Source organism: Cnephaeus nilssonii (assembly GCF_951640355.1).
Source record: "Cnephaeus nilssonii genome assembly, chromosome: 7".
In the NCBI taxonomy this organism is placed as follows: domain Eukaryota; kingdom Metazoa; phylum Chordata; class Mammalia; order Chiroptera; family Vespertilionidae; genus Cnephaeus; species Cnephaeus nilssonii.
Window position 1 is genome coordinate 77755194 of NC_137078.1, and position 24604 is coordinate 77779797.

Sequence of the window (24604 nt, forward strand, 5' to 3'; positions counted from 1 at the left end):
TCAAGGGTTCCTGCTCTTCTCTAAGCTGGGATAGGGCTGGGGTGAGGGGCAGGGGGAGCTCACACTGTGGGAGTACCTCCTTAGGACTGAGGTCCTTATTCCAGCAAGGACCCGGTTACATGAAACAGAGACCCACTTGATAGTTCAAAGAAAGGAGTGAGCAGATTACAAGGGACCCTAAAGATGGAAGATCAAGAATGACCGGGCCTTCATGAACTAGAACTAAGAATAGGCCTCTCTCTCTTTGCTCTGGGCCTCACAGGCTCTTATCCCCTTGGCAATATTTGCATCTTTTTCTTGGTTTCTCTCCAGACCTCCTGGGTTTCCCTACACAAAGTGGCTGCATCCTAACTCTGTATCAAGACTCACCAGCGATGACAATGCCCCTCTGTGTCTCTTAGTTCCAGTTCTCAAGCAAAAGAATCTGATTGGTTCAGCTTAGCTTTTGGTGGGACCCCTTGGTCCAATCACCTATGGCCAGACCAGGTGCTGATATGTGGGGTCTTCAGGCAGAGCAGTTCCCCCGAGAAGGAAGCTGGTGGCAACAGATAGTGGGGCTTAGCTTCTCCCTCTGCCCAGTGGAAGGCATCACTAAAGCCCAAATGAGCAGAGAGTGGGCAGTGGGGAGAGAGGCTATGAGCCAGGATTACAGTGGTCCATGTGGTGCACTATGTACTAATTAGGAAGAGGGATCCCCTCTGAGTGGAAGCATCCCTATAAGTATGTAGCCAGACCATGGTGGCATCTTCGGGCTAATTAGAAAAATATACCCCTTCTTCTGAACAAACACAGCCTTGTTGTGCCATATGCACAGCTGACACGTGGAGGGCGGGCAGAGGTTGAGTAGAGCATAACTTGTTTGTTACACCATTCACAGGTGCCCCGCCCAAAGCCCCGAGACCCCCTACACTGACCCAGATATGGGAAGGGTTGGGGATGGGAGTTGGTGGTGAAATGTTCCTCTCAGAAGACCCCTCAATAGTCAGAGAGGCTCTGTTCCCTGCCTGGGGTTGGGGACAGTGGCAGCTGCTGGTGCCTGCTTCCTTCTGAAATGCTCAGTTGCTTTTACAAGGGCTTTCTCAAGGGCGCTTGGAGGGGGCCAGCTGCCTTGGCAGGAAGCAATTAGGACGGAGGAAGGAGGCTGACCTGGCCTCAGGGCAACCATGAACCTAAGGAGGTGACTCAGAAGTCTGAGAGCTGGGGCGGCCATTCCTGGCTGAAGCCACACTGGGGGGATGGGGAGTCCTGTCTCCTTCCTGTCTAGGAGTGCATAGGCCCTGGATTACCATCTCCTTAAAGCTTCCCCTAAACCCTCATCATCTCTAGCCCAGGTGAGTCCACCTCCTGCTCCCAGGCTTGCTCTCTGCACCATCTGCCTGCCCCAAAGAAACCAGAGTGATCTCCCTAAAGCACACATCTGACCATGTCAACTCCTCAGAAGTCTCCCCCCTGCCCTCAGTATCAACCTCCCGCAAGGCCCTGCATGATCTTTCACCTGCTGACTTCAAAAGCCTGTTCTTCCTCCCTCTCCCCCTCCTGCACCCTGCATTTGAGGCCCCTTGAATTGCCCCCCATTTCCCTAAGGGATCGCTTAGGCTTCTGCGCCTGTACACAAGCCATTGACCCTCTCCCGTCTCAATGCTCTCCTCCGTGAAGCCCTCCCAAACCTCAAACAGTTGGCCCCTCACATGTACACAGTTCATCATGCGATTCCCTGTCAGCTGAGCTGGGCAAACGCGTAAAGGAGACTGCGTTAGTTGAGGCTTTGGGTTGCAAATGAACAAAATCAAAGAAGCTCAAGCAAAAAGAGAGGCTTAGTGGCTCATGTAATTGGGAAGTGCAGGCTCTGCTGGATCCAGAGGCTCAACATTGTACCTTCTCTCCCACCCCGCTTCTGCTTTTTTCTCTCTGGGACCTCATTGTCCTCTCCAGCTGGGCATCCCCCATGATCTTTCACCTGCCTCAGAGAAAGGAGGGTTCCCAGATCACATTGCCCCAGAGAAGAAAGAGCCAAATCTCCAAGCACCCATATATAAGAGTATGGCAGAGTGACTCAGCTGGGCCACATGCTCATCCTTGGTTCAATCACTGTGTCCAAGAAAATAGGGCTCTACAGTTGGTCAGGCCCGGGCCACATGCCTATTCCTATGACCAGGGAGGCAGGGCCAGTTACTAGAAGAAGAAGGTGGGAAAGGTTGCTAGTAAAAACAAACAAACTAACAAAACAAAAAACACCACCCACTGGTGTGGCTCAGAGGTTGAGCATCCACTTAGGAACCAAGATGTCACCCATTCGATTCCTGGTCAGGGCACATGCCTGGGTTGTGGGCTTGATCCCCAGTAGGGGACGTGCAGGAAGCAGCAGAATGTCTCTATTTCTCCATCCCTCTCCCTTCCTCTCTCTCTCTCTAAAAATCAATAAAAACATATTTTAAAAAACCCACAAACCAATAGCCACCAACTTTTTAGGGAGGCATTTGTTGAAGTGAGGTGGAGAATATGGACGTTTAGAGATGGGCACTTTAGCCAGAGCCTCAACTGGGACTTGAGAAACTGCCAGGACCAGAGGTGGCTCCTCTTTTGTAGGGTCTCTCCTCCCTTCTGCACATCTTCTTCCATCTTTATCTGCTGACCGCTCCTTCTGCTCACAGCGCACTAAGGCTCATCCAGGTCTCTTGGAAGCCAACTGCATTTCACAGCATCCTCAGCTTCCACACTTGACTTTCCAGGCCCTGTTTCCCAATTCCAAATTCTTGCAAAAGAGGAATCTGGCCCAGATCAACTTTTCAACCCAGGCCACACAGGTCAAAGTTCACTGGACAGCATGGGGATGGCTCACCTTTGGGTCAGGTGCTCACTCCCACCCAAGTAACCACCTGTATGATCTCCTAAGTGATTTCTTCCTCTTCTTCTTCTTCCTCCTCCTCCTCCTCCTCCTCCTCCTCTTCCTCCTCCTCCTCCTTCATGAGGCACCTGAGAATAATTGACCCCTTCCTAGAGTTTCATTATTTATTGTTGTGTGACAAGCCACCCCAAAACTTAGTGCTTAAAACAACAACAATTTATTTTTTTTATGACTCTGTGGGCTCAACTGGGAGGTTTTCCTGCTTCATGGCTGGGGCCACTCATCCAGCAGCATCCCACTGGAGCTGAGCTGGAGCTAAAACAGCTCGGATGGCCCACTCATTTGTCTGGCAATTGATGCTGACAGTCTCGGGGGAAACTACTGTTCTCCACTGGCTACTTATCCTCCAGGGCCGCTCTGCCTCGCCATGTGGACTTTCCCGCAGGACAGTCCAGACTTCTTTACCTAGTAGCTGGCTCCTAAGAGGGCAAACTGGAATCTGCAAGGCCTCTGAAGGCTTAAGCTTGGGAACTGTATAACATCACGTCTACAGCATAATATCAGTCAAAGCAAGACCCCGGGTCAACTCAGATTCAGCCCCACCTCTGGATGGGAAAAATGTCAAAGTCACATTGCCAAAGGGCAGGCAGGCTGGGAGAGACTTTGGCCTCATCCCTGGAAACACTCTACCAAGCCTTGAGTAGGGCAAGTGAAACCATACCTCGCTACCCCTAAAACTTTGTATTGTTATTATTTCCCCTTTCCTCCCACACACAGTTTGTTAGTTCCTCCCAGGATGGCAGTCTGCCCAGGTCCCTCCACTCTGTACCCCGTCCCGTCCCAGGCAGACGCCCTCCAGGCCAAGCCAGTATTTTTTCCTGCTGCTTCCACCCACCTGTGCACACTTCTAGGCTCGCCATGAAACTCCAGGATGGTGGTTCAGGAGTCTTTGATTCCAACGCTCGTCTTCCACCCACCCTCCATCCAGGCACTTCATTGTCCTTAACTAATCAAGCCAAGCTTGGTAGGTGGGGCCTGGGAGTGCGCGCCCCCTGCCGGCTATTGAGGGCCCAACAAGAACTCGGGTCTTGAGGGAGAATCCCTGGGAGTCTCGCAGATCTGGGCCGCCCCGAAGGCGGAGAGCCTGGTCCCCACGCAGACAAGGGCCCTTCTGCCCGGGTGGGGAAGAGCTGCCGGGCTGGGTCTGCCCCTGTGCGCCCGGCTAGAAGCGGGCTCCCGCTGGTAGACGGAGCTGTCCACCCACTACCTCCCCTCTCTCCACGGAATGGACTAGGGTTCGAGGGAAGGGGACGCCGCTCAGGGGGCCCCGGGGTCCTTGCAACGGAGGGGGAGACCAGGTTAGCTTGGGGGCGGGGGACAGCTAGCTTTTCTTTTTTTTTCTTTGGGATTTATCATCCTGGGAAATAAGTTGTCAGGCCTCCCCTCCCTCCCCAATCCCCAATCCGCAAGCCCCGCTTCAGGCCCCCTTCACCTGAGAGCCGGGGAGGCCAGCCCCCCACCCGCACCCCATTCCCTTCGGGAGTGGGGCGGTCAGGGAAGGAGGGCCCAGCTGTCCTCTGATGCACACACACCGACCGCAGGGACGCGCGGGCCACCGAGAGGGCGAGGCTGGCACCCCCGCCCCCACCCCGCCCTCCCGCGGGCTCGCACGCCCACACCCCCCGCCGCTGCCCGCTTCCTTCTCGCGCCCGGGACGCGCCTCGCTCCCGCAGCTCAGCCCCGCGAGCTCCGTGTCTCCGCCGCCCGCTCGGGCCCGGCCGGGGCACAGCCGGAGATGGAAGCCGGGGAGCCCCGGGAGCCGCGCGAGCCCGGGCTGGGGGCAGAGACCGCCGCGGCCACGGCCACGCGCTGGGAGGAAGCCAACGCTTTCTGCGGCAACCTCACGCCCAAGAAGAAGCCCAAATCGGTAAACACGGGGCCCGGGCGTTCAGGGAGGGAAGGGGGAAGGTCACGGGGGAGGGGTCGAAGGCCGCCTGCCGGGGGACCCGTGGCGCGGCTCCGGGAGGGAACACAGCGCCTTAGCACCAGAGTGCGCCCGGCAGTTGGCGCGGGCTCGGGTTTATTTTGGGAGCTCTGCTCCGTGTTTCTTCCCGGGCTCGGGTTCCACGCCAGGACCCCCCTCCCCCATGCTGCCGTTAGGGCCCAGCTCCGGGCCCCGAGGCCAGCCCCTCCCGGTGCGGCTGCCTGGGGCGCACGGGCGGCGCTGGTGGCCAAGCCGGTCCGTGAAGCCCGCGGAAGCCACCCGGACCGCAGAAACCAGACTCTGGAAACCCGCCTCCTCCTTGCTGTGCGCTCCGATTTCTGCCATCCGGGTACTGGGCTTCGTACTCGAGCCTATGCATTTTGGGGTCAGGCTCAGGGCCAGGCGCCCTGGGCTGGGGCGCTGTGTTCCCCGCGTCCTGAGGGTGCGCCCAGGCCTCTGCGCCCCTGGTTCGGGGCATCGACGCTGGACTCTGCACCTCAGCTCCCTTCGCAGTGGGCATTCACACCCCTGCTACCTCCATGGTGGTCTCAGCCCTCCGGGACGCACGTAGAGGAGAGAGGTCCTCTTCCAGTCCCACAAGTTGTGATGCCCTGGTTGGCCCCTGGGCCTGGCTAGTTCCCGCTTTCCAGACATCAGTGCTCGCGGAGGGGACTGAGAACTGAGGCTGGCTCAGAGCATCCTCCAAAACAGAGCTCCAGCCTGACCTTAGTGTGTCCTGCTACTTCCTCCCAAAGACCCTACCCCAGGAGGCCCACCTGTCAACAGTCATTTCCCGCAGCACAGCACCGGCCAGGCCCCTCAGCAACAGGGCGACTGAGAGGTGAGTTAGGCTGACCCTGCCTCAGGCGCTCACACTGCCCTGAGGGGGGACCCTGCAGGTGGTGAGTGCTCAGGTGAAAGACCTGCCAGTGCAGTGGGTGCAGAGAGAAGGAGTGACTGCCCGCTAAGGTAGGCTTTGTAGAGGTGGCCTTTGCGCTGATCTTAAAGTGGTTTTGCCACGCAGAGAGAAACAGGATGGGCAAAAAGCATGCAGATGGCAACTGAGTGGGAGAAGGCAGGATCTTTGGGAGAAGAGTGGGAGGAATGCCAGAGGCCCATGGAGGGCCTTGAGTCCCATGTTAAGGAGCCGGGACCTTATTCAGTGAAGTTAGGGGTTTTATTAATTAATTAATATAATTTAAATTGATGTCAGAGAGGAAGGGAGAGGGAGCAATCTATCAAACATCAATGATGAGAGAGAATCATTGCTTGGCTGTCTCCTGCACGCCCCACACTGGGGATGGAGCCTGCAACCAGGCATATGACCTGACCAGGAATTGAACCATGACCTCCTGGTTCATAGGTTGACTCTCAAGCACTGAGCCATGCCGGCTGGGTGAGGTTAGGGGTTTTAAAACTAGGTTCCATGGAGCCCCGTGAATCCAATTAATTTCTTTTTCTTCTTCAAAGTATGTTTTAAACCGTTAAAAATGTATAATAAAATTCAACTCACTCAAATGTGTTATGTGGACGTTTCCGCACCTTGGAGACTACCAACATATTAATTTATGCTGCGGATTGATTTTTTTTAAGCAAACCGCAGAATAAAGTTTTTCCTGTGATCTGTTTAATAGAAGAGTATCTTGAGATTGCTGACAATTATTGCTGAGTCTCTTGAGGCTTGTAGTTTAAAACAAACAAGGCATTTGCAACCACTTATTGGAGTGAATCAGGGCTTTCTCAATACTGCAAAAACCAGCCAACGCAGAAACAAATTGACTAGATGATGAAGCTTAAGTCTGCACTGGCATCTTAACTTCCAGTTTCAAATTTGTCATCACCCAGACAACACTGTGTTGTTGTCATTGGTTGACGTTATAATAAATACTTTATGTACATGTAATGTATTTGAATTTGTACAATAAATGTATAGCGATATGATATGGTAATATCTGGTTTACATATAGGGGTTTCCCCCAAGAGTTCATTTGAATAAAAGATCAACCTACTTTTTCAAAAACCATGAAAACCAGCCCTAGCTGGTTTGGCTGAGTGGATAGAGTGCCGGCCTGCAGACTGAAGGGTCCCAGGTTCAATTTTGCTCAAGGGCACATGCCCTGGTTGCGGGTTCGATCCCCAGTAGAGGATGTGCAGAAAGCAGCCAATCAGTGATTCTCTCATTATTGATGTTTCTCTCTCTCCCTTTCCCTTCCTCTCTGAAATCAATAAAAATATATAACAAAAACCCATGAAACTATTATGGAATTATGCAGGATTTTCAGCAAGGGATTAATTTGGTCCCATTTCATTTTAGAAAGATCACCCTGGGCAGTGGTGAACAGATTGAAGGGGGTGCGTCTGGCAGCAGGCATACCAGTAAGGAGGCTGGTCCCTGTCTGAGGAGCAAGCTGTCATGGTCTGGGGATGGAGAGAAGGGGATGGACATTGGGGATTAGGGTGGTGAGTGGAGCTCACCAACTTATTTCCGCCCCAAGCACCAAGGAACCTGGGAACTCAGGCCCAGCTGTCAGTCATGACCTCTCTGTGAGCCTCTGACCCTCACAGTTCTCTGAGAGACAAGGTGCCTGGTGGCTTCCTGGCCCCCTACTCCTTCCTGCAATAGCTTCTCCTCCCACAAGCTATGTTGGGGGCTTTAGGCCTCATGTACCCCATCAAGGCCTGTCCTTCTCATTCCCAAGAGCCTGAGTGAAGTATTTAAGCCCTGAGATCCCTAGGAGACCCTCACCTCATGGGGTCAGAGGACTTCCTCATTGCAGACCTATCTGTCTCTCCCCCAGCAGCCCTTCTCCTTCTAAGTCCTTCTAGAAATAACAGCTTTTGGCCATGTTCCTATCTTGGTCCCAACAGGCAGAATTATATCAGCCAAAATGAGAGCTCCCCAGACAGGCTGAGTGGCGTTGGGCTGCTCTCCATTATCCCCCCACCCCTCGCCCATCCCACCCGCAAGCCAGCAGGGGGACTCCAGCCTGGCCCCAAGCCCTGGTGGAAGGCAGAGAGAGCTGGCAGGACCCTGGCTCCCTGGAGGCCACTGCTCTCAGGCTGAGTTCTGGTCTAGGGTAAGGGTCTTTCTAACCCACCCAATCCGGAATCCGGACTTCCTTCTGACTTCTGGAGGGTCACCTGACAACACATGACAAGGTGGCCTCCCTCTGCAGCTAGGTCCAGGAGGGTCTCTAAGTGCTTGCTCCTCCCCAGCTCTGGACAACTCCTTTCACCTGTTCCTTCAACTCCACCTGGAGCCCTCATCTCTTCCAGCTGGGATCCTGGACTGCTCATCTTCTCAGCCCGAATCCCTGTTTCCTGCGGCAGCTCCTGCCCGCTTGGCCCTGAGGCTCCACGTGACTTGCACAGCGTCAGAGCAGGCTGAGTGGGGAGGCAGGGTCCTGCCCTTGGAACCTCCATTCTGAGAGCAAAGAGAGCCCTGCCCTTAGAATCCTCACCGTGAGAGCTCTGTGCCCCTCACCATTTCTTCCAAATCTGGAAAGGAAAGTGCTGTGTGTGGGGCGTGTCCCAGGGAAGTGGCTGAAGTAGCAGGGATTGGGGTCTTCTGGGAGTTATTGAGGAGGGGCCTATGGGGAGTGCTGCTGTGTGGACAGAGGCCAGAGACTTGGGATCTTACCCTGGCTCTGTGTTGACTTTGCTGTGTGACCTGGAGTAAATTTCTGTCCCTCTCTGAGCCTCTTTCCCTATATATATTTTTAAAATATATTTTTAGCCGAAACCGGTTTGGCTCAGTGGATAGAGTGTTGGCCTGCGGACTGAAAGGTCCCAGGTTCGATTCTGGTCAAGGGCATGTACATTGGTTGTGGGCACATCCCCGGTAGGGGGTGTGCAGGAGGCAGCTGATCGATGTTTCTCTCTCATCGATGTTTCTAGCTCTCTATCCCTTTCCCTTCCTCTCTGTAAAAAATCAATAAAAATATATTTAAAATATATTTTTAATTGATTTCAGAGAGGAAGGGAGAGGGAGAGAGAGATAGAAACATCAATGATGATAGACAATCATTGTTCAGCTGCCTCCTGCACACCCCCCCCCCCCCACTGGGGATCGAGCCCACAACCTGGGCATATGTCCTTGACAGAAATCAAACCCGGGACCCTTCAGTCCCCAGGCCGATGCTCTGTCCACAGAGCCAAGCCAGCTAGGGCTCTTTCCCCATATTTAAAAGAAAAAAGTGGAGACTCCTAGAGTCAAGGCAGCTGGGATAGTTTTCCTGCAATTGCTCAAGTGGGATGGGATGGGGTCTGGGCAGGTCAGCCAGAGGGGACCCAGAACATGGCAGTCTGGCAGGGACTGTGGGATAGAAAGTGAAGAGTGAGACCTTGGCTGGCTGCCTGGGCTGGAGTGGCTGGCTTGGGAACCTGCCTGAAGGGGCTGGGAGGGCAGCTGGTTCTCTGTCCTTGAAGGGATGATGGGCCCTGTCCCCGGGGCAGTAAGCTATCAGGCTTCCTGGGTTTATGAGCGTGGGTCTCCCAACTCCCTCAGCCCCACTCTTACCATCCCTGGCCATCCCTCTATCATTTTTTTTCTCTAGGTCAGGGGTCGGGAACCTTTCTTCTGCCAGGGGCCATTTGGATATTTACAACATCATGCGAGGGCCATACAAAATTACCAACTTAAAAATTAGCCTGCTAAATTTGATCAAACATTTTATTAACCTACCCCTTAATGCCTTGGCAGGACCAGAGCAAATTTTGCAGGCCAGCCATTCCCCACCCCTGTTCTAGGTCTTTTAACTTTACCTTCTTTCCTTGAAGGCTCTCAGTTGCTAAGGGGGTTGGGTGGTACCCAGCCCAAGGACACACAGATACTAGTACACAGTGGTGGCCAGCACCTGGGAGAGTACTGGAGCTGAGCCCCAGAGGAGAGGCCCCTGTCCTGCCACTGCCCTAGAATGGCCTGCTGGCCACATACAGCACCCTGGTTGGAGTAAAAGTCAAATGCAAACTGAGGTCTACCTTACGACGTGGGGAGCTTTTTGGTCTTCCATTCCTATCCTGAGGTCTTAAAGCCTCATTAGCCACTCACCAGTCATAACTACTTACATTTAAATTGATGAAAATAAAATACAATAAAAAATTTAGGCCCAGCCTTAGCTGGTTTGGCTTAGTGGGAGAGCATCGGCCTAGGGACTGAAGGGTCCCGGGTCCGATTCCGGTCAAGGGCACATGCCTGGATTGTGGGTTCAATCCCCAGTAGGGAGTATGCAGGAGGCAGTTGGTCAGTGATTCTCTCTCATTATTGATGTCTCTATCTCGCCCTCTCCCTTCCTCTCTGAAATCAATAAAAATATATACTGAGTGGCCAGATTATTATGATCTCTGAATACATAATAATCTGGCCACTCAGTGTATATCCTATATAATAAAAGGCTAATATGCAAATTGTCCCCTCAGCCAGGAGTTCGACCAGCAGGCAGGCCAGCCAACCCCTTCCCCTGGCCAGGCTGGCCAGACCCCACCCATGCATGAATTCATTCATGCACCGGGCATATATATATATATATATATATATATATATATATATATATAACCATCTGGCCACTCAGTGTGTGTGTGTGTGTGTGTGTGTGTGTATACACACACACACACACTGAGTGGCCAGATTATTATGCATTCAGAGATCATAATAATGTGGCCACTCAGTGTATATTAAAAAAAAAAAATTCAAGCCCAGCTGGCGTGGTTCAGTGGTTGAACATCGACCTATAAACCAGGAGGTCCTGGTTTGATTCCTGGTCAGGGCACATTGCCGAGGTTTCGGGCTTGATCCCCACTGTGGGGCATGCAGGAGGCAGCCCATGAAAGCTTCTCTCTCATCATTGATGTTTTTGTTTCTCTCTCACTCCATCTCTGAAATCAATAAAAATATATTTTAAAAAATTCAGTTTCTCAGCCTCACTAGCCACAAAGGTTGAGAACCACTGCTCTATAGCCACAAGGCCCGGTGCATGAATTTGTGCATGGGTGGGGTCTGGCCAGCCTGGCTGGGGGAGGGGACATGGGCACTTGGCTGGCCTGCCTGCTGGTCGAACTCCCCACAGGTTGAGAACCGCTGCTGTAGAGCCTAAGACCATCGGAAAACACAGATATTTACATTACAATTCATAACAGTAGCAAAATTACAGTTGTGAAGTAGCAACGAAAATAATTTTATGGTTGGGGGTCACCACAACATGAGGAACTGTATTAAAGGGTCGCGGCATTAGGAAGGTTGAGAACCACTGCTCTATAGCCACAAGGACAGCTCTGGACATTTTTATTATCACAGAATGTTCTATTGGACAGTGCTCTTCTGAAGGATGTCACGAATTTCTGCCTTGGGGACAGGTCATAAGCTCCATGGGGGCAGAGATCACACCTGTCTTGTTTTCTGCCATGTCCCCAGCACAGTGTCTGTCACATGGTAATCACTCAATGTTGTCAACTGATTGGAACCCAGGCTTGACTCCAGAGAGAAGCAGCGGGGCCAGTGCGTGACCCGCAGGGCTAGCAGGAGCAGGCCAGAAAGCAAGGTCCCTTTATTTATTTTTTATTTTTAAAAATATAAATATTTTTTTATTGATTTCAGAGAGGAAGGGAGAGAAAGAGAGAGAAACATCAATGATGAAAGAGAAACATTGGCCCTAACCGGTTTGGCTCAGTGGATGGAGCGTCAGTCTATGGATGGAAAGGTCCCAGGTTCGATTCTAGTCAAGGGCATGTACCTTGGTTGCGGGCACATTCCCAGTAGGAGGTGTGCAGGGGGCGGCTGATCGATGTTTCTCTCTCATCAATGTTTCTAACTCTCTATCCCTCTCCCTTCCTCTCTGTACAAAATCAATAAAGAATATATTTCTTTTAAATAGCAAAAAAAGAAAGAGAAACATTGATCAGCTGCCTCCTGCATGCCTCCTACTGGGGATTGAACCTGCAAACCAGGCATATGCCCTGATCCGGAATTAAACCATGACCTCCTTGTTCATAGGTCCGCGTTCAACCACTGAGTCACGCTGACCAGGCGCCAGGTCCCTTTATGAATCCTGCCCCCAACTTGAGCCCCTCATTTGTAAAGTGGGAATCATGCTCAGGTCACAGAGATGTAGTGGGACTCTGAGTCCCTTGGGAACCCACATCCTGACCTTCCCCAGGGATTATAAAGGGCCCAGCTGCTGCTGTGCTGGGGCCCCTGGCTCCATTCTACTGGAGACGGTGCAGGAGTTCTGAGACCCTCCTGGGGCTCGGAGAGGAGGCCCTCTAGTCCGGCACCTTCCTACTCTTCTCAGACCCCCATGCCCTGGGCTCTGCTCACCTTTGTGGATGCACCACCGTGTATGTGCACTCCTCTTCATGCCTCACTTCACCCTCCTCCTCCTCTCCCATGACAGCTTCCTGTGAACCTGTCATCAAGGCTTTGCTTTTCACCTGTGTTCTGTCACTCATTTCAATCCCTTTTGCATCTCTGGTTACCTGACTTTCTCCCCTACCAGCCTGTGAGCTCCGAGGACAGCAGCCCAGTCTCTACCAGGACCACCCTCAGGCAGAGCCCAGGTGCCTGGCATAAAGAACCAGCAAATATTCACCAAATTGGCATCAATCAAAAAAATATTCTCTGAGTACCTACTATATCGAGCAAGCTGAACAGATTAGGGCACTGAACTGAAGTTTCTGGTTCATGTTAAATTTTGTCATGGCAAATAATGTTTCCCAACAAAATATGTTATTTAAAAGTTTAGAAGCATTAAACATTTACTGGGCACCTACTATGTGCTAGGTACAGTTCTAAGCACTAGAGATACAATAAGCGAACAAGATAGTCATAGTTCCTCTTCCCTCAGAACTTAGGCATTGTTCCTACTTCCTCTCTAGAACTTTGTCTAGAAGTAGAAATAAGCAATTACAATTTATTGTTAAATTTTTACTAAAAGGAAATAGGAAAATAGGGAAGAAAAAGGAAATAGAAGAGGTGGCAAGCCCATGACTAAGGGTGAAGGAAGGCTTCCTAGAGGTGACACATCATTTGAGACCCAAAGGGTGGGTAGAAGTGAGCTGGGTGAAGAGTCAGGGGAAGAGTGGATGAGGAAGGGAAACAGCATGTGCAAAGGGTCAGAGAGAGAATGGAAGGTGTGTCACACACGAGAAAGTTCAGCCTGAGCCAAGTGGGGTCATGGGAAGGTGAGCGCGGAGAGTGAGGTAGGGGTCTATCGTGAAGAGCTTCCTACTCCATACCAAAAGCTAACAACTGGAGTCTGAGAAAAGTGGGCACCACTGAAGGGGAGGGGGACTTGATCAGATCTGAACTTGAGAAAAATCCCATGACAACAATATGGATGACAGATTGGAGGAGATGAGAGATACTGATGGACTGGGCTACGGTAGGGAAGACAAAAGTGGATGGGTTCTAGTGGGGCTGTTGGTGGGGAAAGGGAGTTGAGGGAGAGGGAAGACTGGCATTGGATTTTGGGCTTCTGGTTGAGGTGATGAGTGCATGGTGGTGCTCAGCAGTGAGATGAGGAAGAAGGGAGGAGTCCAGGTTTAGGGGTGGAGACCGTTGTGGGAATTCAGCTTTGGGCATGTTGAGTTTGAGTGTCTGGTTAGTCAACCGGGACAGTTAGGTACATGAGTCTGGAGCTGGAGGAAGATCTGGGCTGGAGATAAATGTTCTTCTATAGTTGTCATGTTTCTAAGTACCATTTCCTCCCAAGGGCATGTAGCTCTCATTTTATAATGGAAAACATCTGAAGACCATCTTGAGCATCGGTCACACTCTGGCTCCATACACTGTATTCATTCATCTGTTGTGTCCAGGTGGCTGGCTAGATTGCAGATGCCCCAAGGGCATGTCCCTGCTTCTTGGTGGGGCGCCTTCATCTCCCTCAGTCCCCAGCTGGGTCCTTCACAGAGGAGGTCCTGTCCTCGGTCTGCCCCTGCCCAATACCGAGCCTCCTAGCAGAGGCTGGGCCTGGTCTCCTCCTCCCTGCCCCAGGACTCAGAGAGGCTGGCCCATGAGACCCACCTCAGGGAAGTGGAAGTGATGGCCCTTCTCCTGCTCCTCTGCAGCCCAAGCCTCAGAATGCAGTCACCATTGCTGTGTCCTCCCGAGCCTTGTTCCGCATGGACGAGGAGCAGCGGATCTACATGGAGCAGGGCGTGGAGGAGTACGTGCGCTACCAGCTGCAGCACGAGAATGAACCATTCAGCCCCGGGCCGGCCTTCCCCTTCGTGAAGGTGAGTGGCAGTCCACTCCTGGAGGGGGGTGTTAGAAAAAAGCACTTGCATGGATGTTTGAGTAAGGAGAAAGGACCCTCTGGGAGGACGCTACCCCACAGGAGCACGGCTTGGCTAGGGACAAAGCCATTGTGGGAAGAGGCCACCCCATACTCTGGGCTAATGCAGCCCCACACCAGGTAACGAACCATCTCGGTGAGTGGAGCACGGGCTGGATTTCAGCCTCCACTCGCGCTTCCAGTGAGGCATCCCTGAGCAATAATCAGTCCGCACAATGGCAGAGACTAGGCGGAGCAAGTCCATGTCCACTCATCTCACGCAAACTCTGGCCCCTGACCTCCCCTCTCCTCTCCCATCGTCCTCCCCAACCCTGGCTACCAACTCCAGCTATTCATTCCTGGGGGTCTGAGCTGGAGGTCTCCCCTCTCCCATCCAGGCTCTGGAGGCGGTGAACAAGCAGCTTCGGGACCTATACCCCGACAGTGAGGACATCTTTGACATCGTCCTTGTAACCAACAACCACGCTCAAGTGGGTGTCCGTCTCATCAATAGCATCAACCACTATGGTAAGCGTGAGGGGTCTGGCCATGGGACACCCCTGCCAGATACCTGGGGATGGGGCCACACCTCTGCAGGGTAAGGGTACACCAACTAGGACCCCAAACTCAAAGATGCACTGGTAAACTGGCTCTTTAAAAAAAATTGTAGCTTTGCCATTTTCAGGATGTAAACATTCCCACTTATTATGACTTATTTCCAGCTACCAGCAGTTGAACAATCTAACTGGCTCAAAAAAATCCCAGGATGTTTAACATTCAGTTCTTGCAAGCCAATATAAGCCAGCTCCAGCATACCACCGCACAGGCCCCACTCCCTACGTGATCGGGCAGGGCACTTGCCGCCCCCAAGCCTCAGTTTCTCTATCTGCGATGGGGCTAACAGGCCTCACAAGGCTGCTGGGAGAAACATGCAGTCCTCAGAGAGAAGAGGCTTAATTCAAATTCTTCTTAAACAATCTTTATTGTTGAAAGTATTACAGATGTCCCTCCTCTTCCCCTATTGACCCCTTCTAGCCCACACCCACTCCCCTCTAATTCTTAATTGAAAGCAATTGACCCTCCAGAGCTTATTTAAGTTGAAAAGGAGTGTCTCTTAGAACCACAGGACAAGAAGTAAATTGGACCAGAAAGGTCTGCATCCAAGAACTGGAAATCTCTCCTGGGCTCCTCTCTCTCTGGGCCATATGAGCCCTTATCTGCTTCTCTCAGCAAGCCTGCTTCTTTACTTTGTTCTTCTTTATTTTTTTCTCTCTCCTATCTCTTTTTCTCCCCAAACAAGGCTTCTCTGCTTTTCCTGAACATGGCCAAAATTTATAAGTTTACAAGTCCTTGTTTTAGGAAACCAAGAGAGTCCAGTTGGCATTTTTAAAAATATTTTTTTATTGATTTTTTTTTTTTTTTGAGAGAGAGAAACATCGATGTGAGAGTGCAACATCAATCAGTTGCCTCCTACACACTCCCACCAGGGATGGAGCCTGCAACCAGGCATGTGCCCTGATGGGGAATCAAACCTGCAACCTTTCAGTGCATGGGATGATACCCAACCAACTGAGCTACACCAGCCAGACCACTTGGCATTTTTAAATCCTAATTTCAGATTTCTGGGAGCAGGAATGATCTTCAAAATATTTAACCACCATAGCCCTAGCCGGTTTTGCTCAGTGGATAGAGCGTTGGCCTGCGGACCAAAGGGTCCCGGGTCAATTCCGGTCAAGGGTATGTACCTTGGTTGCAGGCTCCTCCCTGACCCAGGCCCTGATCCTGTGCAGGAGGCAACCAATTGATATGTTTCTCTCACATGGATGTTTCTTTGTCTTTCCCTCTCTCTTCCACTCTCTCTAAAAAAATCAGTGGGGAAATATGGCCAAGGATTAACAACAACCAAAGTTAACCACCTGTGATGTATTCACCGAGTAATCAGGATAGACAGTGCCTATAGTGCCAGAGCCCATCCAGAAGAATCCCTGCTGTGCCCAGCATTACCCCTTCACGGTGATTGTTCTGCGTGAGGGGTGGGGTAGTGTTGGGCTAACTCAATGGGCTCAGAGCAACAGCCATTGACCAACCAGCAAATATTTTACAACCTGTGCAGGCATGGGTACTAGGTGACTATCAGCCCAGGCTGTGAGAGAATCTGATTGGTTCAGCTCGGATCAGGTGTCTGTTCCTAACCAATCAGCTATGGCCAAGAGAGCCACTCGTGGCTAGGGATCCACCTTGTGTGGTACTGTGACTCCTGGACAAGAGGATGTTACTGTGAGCCAGGCAATTGCTCCGGAGGTGATCATCCTCATTTCATGGATGAAGGAGGCAGGGGCTTAGAGAGGGGGCTGCTGGCCTAAAATCACTCAGAATCACTCCACTCTCCCACCATCACTCAGAACCAAGATGGTGTCTATTGGAGATGGAGGGACCACTCTGAGGCCCTAAGGCTTGACCCAGGCATCACCGGAGTGTTCTCTCTCTCCTCCGCAGACCTGTTCATCGAGAGGTTCTGCATGACAGGAGGGAATAGCCCCATCTGCTACCTCAAGGCCTATCACACCAACCTCTACTTGTCAGCTGATGCAGAAAAAGTTCGAGAAGCCATTGATCAAGGTGAGTCAAACTGGGGAGGGAGAATATGGGGAGTCTGGCAAAGGGGTCCCAGAAGGGGAGGCCTGGTCCTAAAGCTCTGAGCAGGTGCTAGTGGTTGCCATGGTAACTGGAAGAGGGGTACCTTTCCTAATGCCTATGACCTGTCCAATAAATCTGAGAACAAGGCCCCCCTATTCATTATTGCCCATCTAATCCACTCTTCCACCCCCTGCCCTACCATGTTAAGGATGCTTTTACTCATCACCATCACCCAGGCTTCTGTTTCCATGGAAACCCTCCTTTCAGCCCAGAAAGCTACTCCCTTCTAGGAATCCTCCAGGTCAGTAGGAGTTCTGATTCCTGTGTGACCATGGGCAGCTTCTGTCCCTGTCTGGGCCAATGGGGAGAAAGATAAGTATCTAGCCCAGCGTGGGCAATGAGTGGGGTCTGGGAAGTGGCCAGCATCCCAGCAGCTGAGGTGAGGTTAGGAGACCCAGACACAAGTACTGACAGAGGGAATTGCCCTTGTCTCTCTCAGGGGTCAGTTGTGGGTGGTAGACCCAGCCTTGGTCCTCCAACAGGGTATGTATTCCTATTGCACACAGAAGAAAACAGGCGGACAGGCCCCATTTCCTGAGAGGGCCCCTCAGGCTCAGCACTACTGGCAGGTTTATCAGTCAACAGTGTATTCGCTCTTCTCCGGCATGCTGTCTCCTGCCTAGAAGCTTGGCCTCTCTCTCCCTGATGCCTCCTCTCTGAGCTGCTTGGGCCTCTGGGAGGCTATCTTTAACCAGGAGCCAGAGCTATTTCCCTACACGATGCCACCCCTCTGGTGGGGGCCTTGGCACTGGCCTGCATGTGTGCCTCTATATGTCTGCAATTTGAGCTCAGGTTGGAGAGCAAGGGGTGGCAGGGGCAGGCCCTGCCCAGGGCGGGGTGGTTCGGGTTCATCTTGGCTCCATCGTTGGCAGAGCTGAGAAGGTGCCTGGCCTGATGCCCAGGGCCTGGTCCTACAAATAACATCCTCAGGCTAGCAAAGTTGACACTGCTCGCCTCTCCCAAATCTCTGCCTAAGCCCAGCCCCTGTGATCCCAGATTCCTGAAGAGCAGGGCCAGATGGCCTTCGGAGAGATGAGGAAGGAATGGGCTGAGCTGCTGACCAGGTCTCCAGCCTCCAGCACTGGCTCTCTTGTCCAGTGTAGCTCTAGCCTGGGTTTCCCACAGGCACCCTTGACCTCTGGAGAGGCCCAGGGTTGCAGAGAGTCTGTGCCACAGTCACTGAAATTATTGCTGCCTCTCTTGGCCACCCACGTTGCTTTAAAGAACCCTGAATGCCGAAACCAGTTTGGCTCAGTGGATAGAGCGTCGGCCTGCGGACTGAAGGGTCCCGGGTTCGATTCTGGTCAAGGGCATGTACCTTGGTTGCGGGCACACCCCCAGTAGGTGGTGTGCAGGAGGCAGCTGATCGATGTTTCTCTCTCATCGATGTTTCTAGCTCTCTATCCCTCTCCCTTCCTCTCTGTAAAAAATCAATAAAATATATTTTAAAAAAAAATTTTTAAAAAGAACCCTGAATGGCCAGGCTGCCTTGAGAAGGGCATACCTTGGTGCCCTTGTGGCAGAAGACTGAGGGGGTGCCCACCCTGACTCCACCCCAGACGGCAGCCTGGGATCTCAGCCCCAGGCAGAGCTGAAACATCCTTCATTTTACCTTGGCTCAGAGCAGGTGAGAGGCTTGCTGGAATCAACAGCAAGAGAGCGAGGCCAAGCCAGGGCCAGGGCCCCTTCCCAGCCCCCCTGTAGGTCTATATTAGGGGCTGTGGATAACTCCAGGGAGGATATCAGTGGTCTGGGGGACCCTCCCTTCCAGCCAGGACATTCCGATGGTCCGTACCAGCATGACCTTACTAGATAATAAAGCATTGCCATCCTCCACACTGATTGATAAATGGCTCTTGTCCTGAGTCCTCTAAGTGCCCCACCCTGCTTCCTGGGACTCCCCCAGACCTTCCCACAAAGCAGCAACTAAAGGGAAACTCGGGCCAGGGCCCTCAGAGCAAAGGCCACCATCCATTCTGATTGGCCAGGTGTTAAATATTCTGAATGTTAGTCCTCATTAGCTTTGCTCCGAGTCCTGGGAGAGGCAGGTGGGGCAAGAATAGCCCGAGCTGCCCTAGCTGGTTTGGCTCAGTGGATAAAGCGTCGGCCTGCAGACTGAAGGGTCCCAGGTTTGATTCTGGTCAGGGGCACATGCCTGGGTTACGGCTCCATCCCCAGTAGGGGGCATGCAGGAGGCAGCTGATCGGTGATTCTCTCTCATCTTGCTGTCCCTCTCCCTTCCTCTCTGAAATCAATATATATTTTTTTATTTATTTTTATTTATTTTTTTAAGAATAGCCTGAGCTAGCCCTCTCCTGGCCCCAGGCAGCTGAGGCAGGCGTCAGGGGGCCCCTCTTGCCAGGGTAAAGGTAGACAACCTTCGCCTCTCTCTGCCCAGGGATCGCAGCCGCCACCATCTTCAGCCCCAGCAGGGACGTGGCTGTGTCCCAGAGTCAGCTGCGCGTGGCCTTCGACGGGGACGCTGTGCTCTTCTCGGACGAGTCGGAGCGCATTGTCAAGGCCCATGGGCTGGACAGGTTCTTCGAGCATGAGAAGGCCCATGAGAACAAACCCTTGGCCCAGGTGCTCCACAAACTCCCCAGAGCCTCTGAGTGGCTCCTCAGAACCTGCCCTTGGCTGGAACCAAACTTTGAGCTTGGCCCAGAATCCGGCCAGGTCCCCTCACCAAGCCTCCAGCCTTCATCCCTCTCACCTGAGCCCTGGCGCCCCTCCATGATCTCCTGCCCTCCCACTGAGCCCCTGTTCCCCTCACTGCAGTCCCATCCTCCATTTGAAGCCCCCATCCTCTCTCTAAGCCCCTCTCGGAAGCCCCTACCTCTCCTTTGCTGCTCGTAGCTGAGGTTTCCAGCCCCTTCTGGAAGTCCCCGTCCCCTCTCTGAGGTCTCCATCCCTCCTCCAAAGCCTCACCTCTCCCTCTGACTCCGCCATCCTCTCTCTGGAACCCTCATTCCCTCTCTGAGGTTCCCCCGCCCCTCTGAGTAGGCTCCCCTACGCCCCTCACTGGAGGAAAGGAACAGCTGGACTGGGCCAGGGAGATCCCCTGGGTGTGGGGTCTGGAGCAGCCCCTCTGCTTGTAGGGCCACAGCAGCCCTAACCACCTCCTGCCATCCATCCCTTGGCAAGGGGCTCAGGGACCCTCGCTCACTGTCTAACTGCTCAGGTGTCTCCCTGAGCGCAGAACGGGCCCTGGAGCCTGGCTGAAATTCCTTGGGGCCGGAGCTGTTGGGATTCTCTGGTCGTCCTGGGAGCTCCTGTTTGTACTTTTAACAAAAATCCACATCATCCCAGAGCCCCTCTCTCCAACCGCTCAGCAGGCTTCAGCCGTGGCCCCTGGACATTCACTCTACTTCCATTCTCACGCGTCCCCTCTGAACCCCGGGGAATCGGGGCAGGACGGTCTTCCCGCCAAGTGGCAGGCAGAGCCGGAAGACCTCTGCTTGCTCCAGCCTCCCGGTAGGCGAGGGGTCCCCAAGACTGGCAGCCCCCCCCCCCCGCCCCCCATTTCCAGCTGCTGTTGTGCTTTTCTTCTTTACCACCCTCTGGTTCTTGACTCACCGTCCTCATTACCCGTCATCGCTCCCGGCGGTGTAGAGAGCCAATCCTCTCCCGGGCCCTAGAGACACAGAGCGTGGCGCCCTGAGCCAGCTGCACATCGGTCTGTCTGTCTGTCCGTGTTGTTTGCAGCTGGACTCCATTCTGCCTGGAGGCTGTGGTTGCTAAATATTTTTAACATCCTCCCTGCTGGTGAACACAGACGGTCATACTACGGAGCTGTAGGCCAGACACCCATGCACCCGAGGGGCACCTAGAAGCACATACATGGGAACAGCTCTCCTGGCACATTTTTCTGACACAGACGCCCCCAATCGCAGCGGTACAGGTACCCAGACTGCCATAGGTACCTGCAGTCCCATTGGTGCGCAGTGACCTGAGCAGGCAGAGCAGGACTGAGAGCTGTGGGGATCTTGAGAAGCTGTCCCACCCCAAACACCAAGACACGAGTACTTCAGGGGGAGCCCAGCTGGAGAGGGGGCGCGTGTCTGGGAGAGGGGTGAGCTCACAGTCTCCCCTTGCCTTCTCCTAGGGACCCCTAAAGGGCTTTCTGGAGGCCCTGGGTAGGCTGCAGAAGAAATTCTACTCCAAGGGCCTGCGGCTGGAGTGCCCCATCCGCACCTACTTGGTGACGGCACGCAGTGCAGCCAGCTCCGGGGCCCGGGCGCTTAAGACCCTGCGCAGCTGGGGCCTGGAGACAGATGAAGCCCTGTTCCTTGCGGGCGCGCCCAAGGGCCCCCTCCTGGAGAAGATCCGCCCGCACATCTACTTTGATGACCAGATGTTCCACGTGGCAGGGGCTCAGGAGATGGGCACAGTGGCCGCCCATGTGCCTTACGGTGTGGCACAGACACCCCGGCGGACTGCGCCTGCCAAGCAGGCCCCAGCTGCACAGTAGCTGCGCCCCAGCCTCACCGACCCCCAGTGCTCCAGGCACAGCTCCCTGCCACCCTCCGACATGTCGTCCGCTGGACCCTTCTCGCCCTACCGCACTGCCTTGCTGCATGTCTGCCCTCATCCCTGGGAGGGAGGCACTGGTACGCAACCGTGCAGACTGGGCCGGCATCTCACCAGCCCTCATTGGGGGCCAGCACTGTGCCATGATGCTGGCTAGGAAAGTAAGACCGTGGCTGGATTTCAGGGGAAGTTGGTGGGACTGCGGGTGGAGGCTCAGAGGAGCCAGGATGCCTCAAAAGGGCTTTGGGGTGAAAACCAGCTGGGTGTCGTGCCGGGAACACTGCTTTGAGGGAGAAGAGATCTGGCCTCTAAGCTCGATCCTGGCATTAACTGCTTAACTTAGAGCGAGTCCCTCCCTTTCATGGGGCTCAGTTTCCCCATCTGTGAGTGGTTTTCAAACTCGCCTTTGGCTGAAGAGCTTGGTTTTATAAGGTTGCGCTCTTTAAAGGAAGCATTCTGTGCTAGGGCTGCCTCTGGGCTGGCCACACCCACGCGGGGGTACACAGTTAGGTTAGCAGGATATACGTGGGATGTCAGCCCCCATTGGCTCCTCAGCCCAGAGGCCTTTGTCAGCCGGGCAAAGCGCACAATCGTCCACAGCAACCCGACCTATAATTTTACTCATTTGGAAACCACTGGACAAGATGACCCATTTGCTCCCGGGGATCCTCTCATCTGAGTCCTCGGGGGTCGGCTGCCAGGCCTGCCCCATCTGGGAAAGGAATGAGGGAGTGAATTAAACCTGCATGCAAACTCCAGTGTAGCCAGCAGGGGGCACTGCAGGCACTTCCTGGGGAGCCACTTTGGTAGCAGCCTGCCCACTGCTTCCTTTGCTTTCGCTCTTAGCCAAAGTTCAGCCTGCCAACCCCTTCACCTCAACCCTCACTCCCTTGGTTATTGTATCCTGCTGTGTCGCCGAGCAGCCCTGCCAGTAGGGAAAACAGCGGAGTATTGGGGTTTACTGCTGTGGGCCCAGGGGAAGAAAGCTCAGTGGCCGAAGGGGGAGGCTGTCCAGGCTGAGATGATGTGGCATGGGTGGGGTGGCCTGGTCTGCGGCAGTGACCAGTTAGAGAGGAAAGAGCTGAAATTGCGCCGGAAGATTCTCCAGCTGTGGGAATGGGCGTGGAGGTAATGAGCTCCCCGTCACTCGGATGCTGTGCAAGGGAGGCCCTCTGCGGTACACCTGTGAACCCCCCACCCTTGCAGGAGCCCCTGCAGCCCCTCCGTCACCACTTTCGGGGTAGAGTCCTCACTGCCTAATGACAGCCTCCTCCTTTGTGACCAGCCATGCTCTCTGCAGGGGTGGTGGCCCCAATGGCTGGTCCCTCAGGAAGACCCAGAGGTGTGAGCAGACATCTGGATGGGGGTGCTGATTGCCTGGCTCCTGGGAGGCAAGCCTAGCTGTGAGCAAGCACTTTGTGAAGAAAGCCAGAGGTATCAGCAAAGTGGGCAGGAGCCTGGAGGTGTGTGTGTGAGAACTGGAACACTTGTGGGGGCAGGAGAAAGGAGTGAAGAGCCATCAGGGGCCTGACCTTTGTCCTTTTGAGGGCTCAGCTCATGGTCTGAATGGGCACAGGTTCTGGGCAAGGCAGGGCAGGGCAGTCGCGGCAGAAAGATCACCAGGAAGGAGAAAAGAGTAGGCACACACAGGTGGCTCTGTATTGGAGCAACAGTTTGGGCCAGAATTGAAGTGCTCAGCTGAGCTTTTGCTGTCAGCTCCTAGGACAGTGATGGGCAACCTTTTGAACTTGGTGTGTGAAACTTCGCCAAAAAACTGAGCATAACTCGGGTAGTGTGTCACTTTGAGGAAAAAACATTATTTCGCAAATGTTTTATCCTCGGCATGCGGCTGCCTCAGCGGCCTTGTGTCATCAGAAATGGCTACGCGTGTCAGTGCTGACACGCGTGTCATAGGTTCGCCATCACTGACCTAGAGGCTGGTCCTGCGGGGGAAGGGCCAGGCTGTGCCGAGTGCCCAGGGCAGATGCCCAGCACTGACTGCCGTACCAGGGGAAGGGCGGGTGATGAAGATGTCTTTGCACGAGTTCATTCCCATCCAGTCAGGATCTTTTGGGGCAACAGAGGAGGCCTCAGGGCAGAGCGTTTGGTTTTGAGCTTCTTCCTCTACTCAGGCTCCAAGCCCAGCCAGAGATACCCTGAGACCTAAGAGGGAAGGAGGAGGTCAGAGAGCTCAACCCAAGTCACCTTTGATCTTGGCTGAACCACAGAAACATCTGCTCACCACCACCACCCCCTCCCGGGTCAGAATCACCCCCTTGTTTGAGCCTCCAGGGCCCCAGCAGGCATTAGGCTGCGTGACCAGGGTGGACATGTGCGCCGTGAAGACAGCACCAGATGTCACCTAATTAAGATAAACCCCAGGCATTCTGGGAGCCAAGAAGTCCTGCCCCCAGGACCTAATGATAAACACCAATGATTCTTCTAGGTCTGTCGGGAAGCAGGAAAGTAGGATGCTGGAAGCAGAAAGATAAGGTGCAGTAAAAGCCTGGATTTCACTGGAGCCACCATTAATAGACATAGACAGCCCTGGGCAGTGAGAGACAGTCGGGTCCAAATTCTATTATTGCAACCAGACATGAGCATCTTGGGCCTGGAGAGAGAGCTTCCAGAGGCTGGAATAAAAGGCCAGATGTTCTGAGGGCAGGCTCGGGCAGCCGCCAGACACACCTGATTGTTTCAAGGGGTGAGGAGGAGCATTCAGCAGGCAAACTAAAAAGCCAGGTGAGCACCAAAGCCTCAGGGCCAACCTGTTCTGCAGCACAGGGCGCAGAGACCGCAGCAGCTCCCGGCATGCTGGACCCCTGTAGCCAAAAGCACCGCAGCCCAGCAAGTCCTGTGGAACTTGCCCCCGGAAAGCTGGCCAACAAAATCCCAGGCCTGGTGGAAACGGCCACTTAGCAGAAAAACAGAAGCCCTGTTACTAAGCACTGAGACTGTTAAGATCATTGCCAAACAGCCCCCTCCCCTTCCCGAGAGCCCAATCAGAAGGTGGGAACATAGCAGAACATGCCAGAAGACACCAGAACCAGCAAGAAGTTCAAATCCAAGATGGATCTGGCACTGTAATGACATTCAGCTGGTATGCACCAGTCCAGACAAACTGGTGCTTAAAATATAGAAATGTCTCCATGACCGTTGGTAAATCGCTCTGGCCTGGGTCCCTGGGTGCCCCTGAATGGCCTCAGTTGTCCTGGCCCCTGTGACCGCTTCCTATTCCCACGATCCAGTAAAAGGGGTTTCTTAGCAGGCTCCTGGCTGCTG

The 24604-nt window shown here is 53.6% G+C and overlaps 1 protein-coding gene across 1 annotated transcript; it reads left to right on the top strand.

Moving 5' to 3' along the window:
- The first annotated feature begins 4538 nt into the window (after positions 1-4538).
- Positions 4539-24604, top strand: NT5C1A (5'-nucleotidase, cytosolic IA). Its single transcript, XM_079778334.1, has 6 exons — positions 4539-4772; positions 13890-14057; positions 14494-14623; positions 16592-16714; positions 19191-19375; positions 20898-24604. Exons 1-6 carry the CDS (start codon positions 4641-4643, stop codon positions 21261-21263), a joined length of 1104 nt encoding a protein of 367 aa, XP_079634460.1. The 5' UTR covers positions 4539-4640; the 3' UTR covers positions 21264-24604.

Excerpts from the sequence above, each read along its gene's own strand:
- NT5C1A (XM_079778334.1), top strand. The coding sequence starts at position 4,641 with ATGGAAGCCGGGGAGCCCCGGGAGCCGCGCGAGCCCGGGCTGGGGGCA. Across the intron at positions 4,773-13,889 it reads CCAAGAAGAAGCCCAAATCG|CCCAAGCCTCAGAATGCAGT; the intron begins GTAAACACGGGG and ends GCTCCTCTGCAG. Across the intron at positions 14,624-16,591 it reads CAATAGCATCAACCACTATG|ACCTGTTCATCGAGAGGTTC; the intron begins GTAAGCGTGAGG and ends TCTCCTCCGCAG.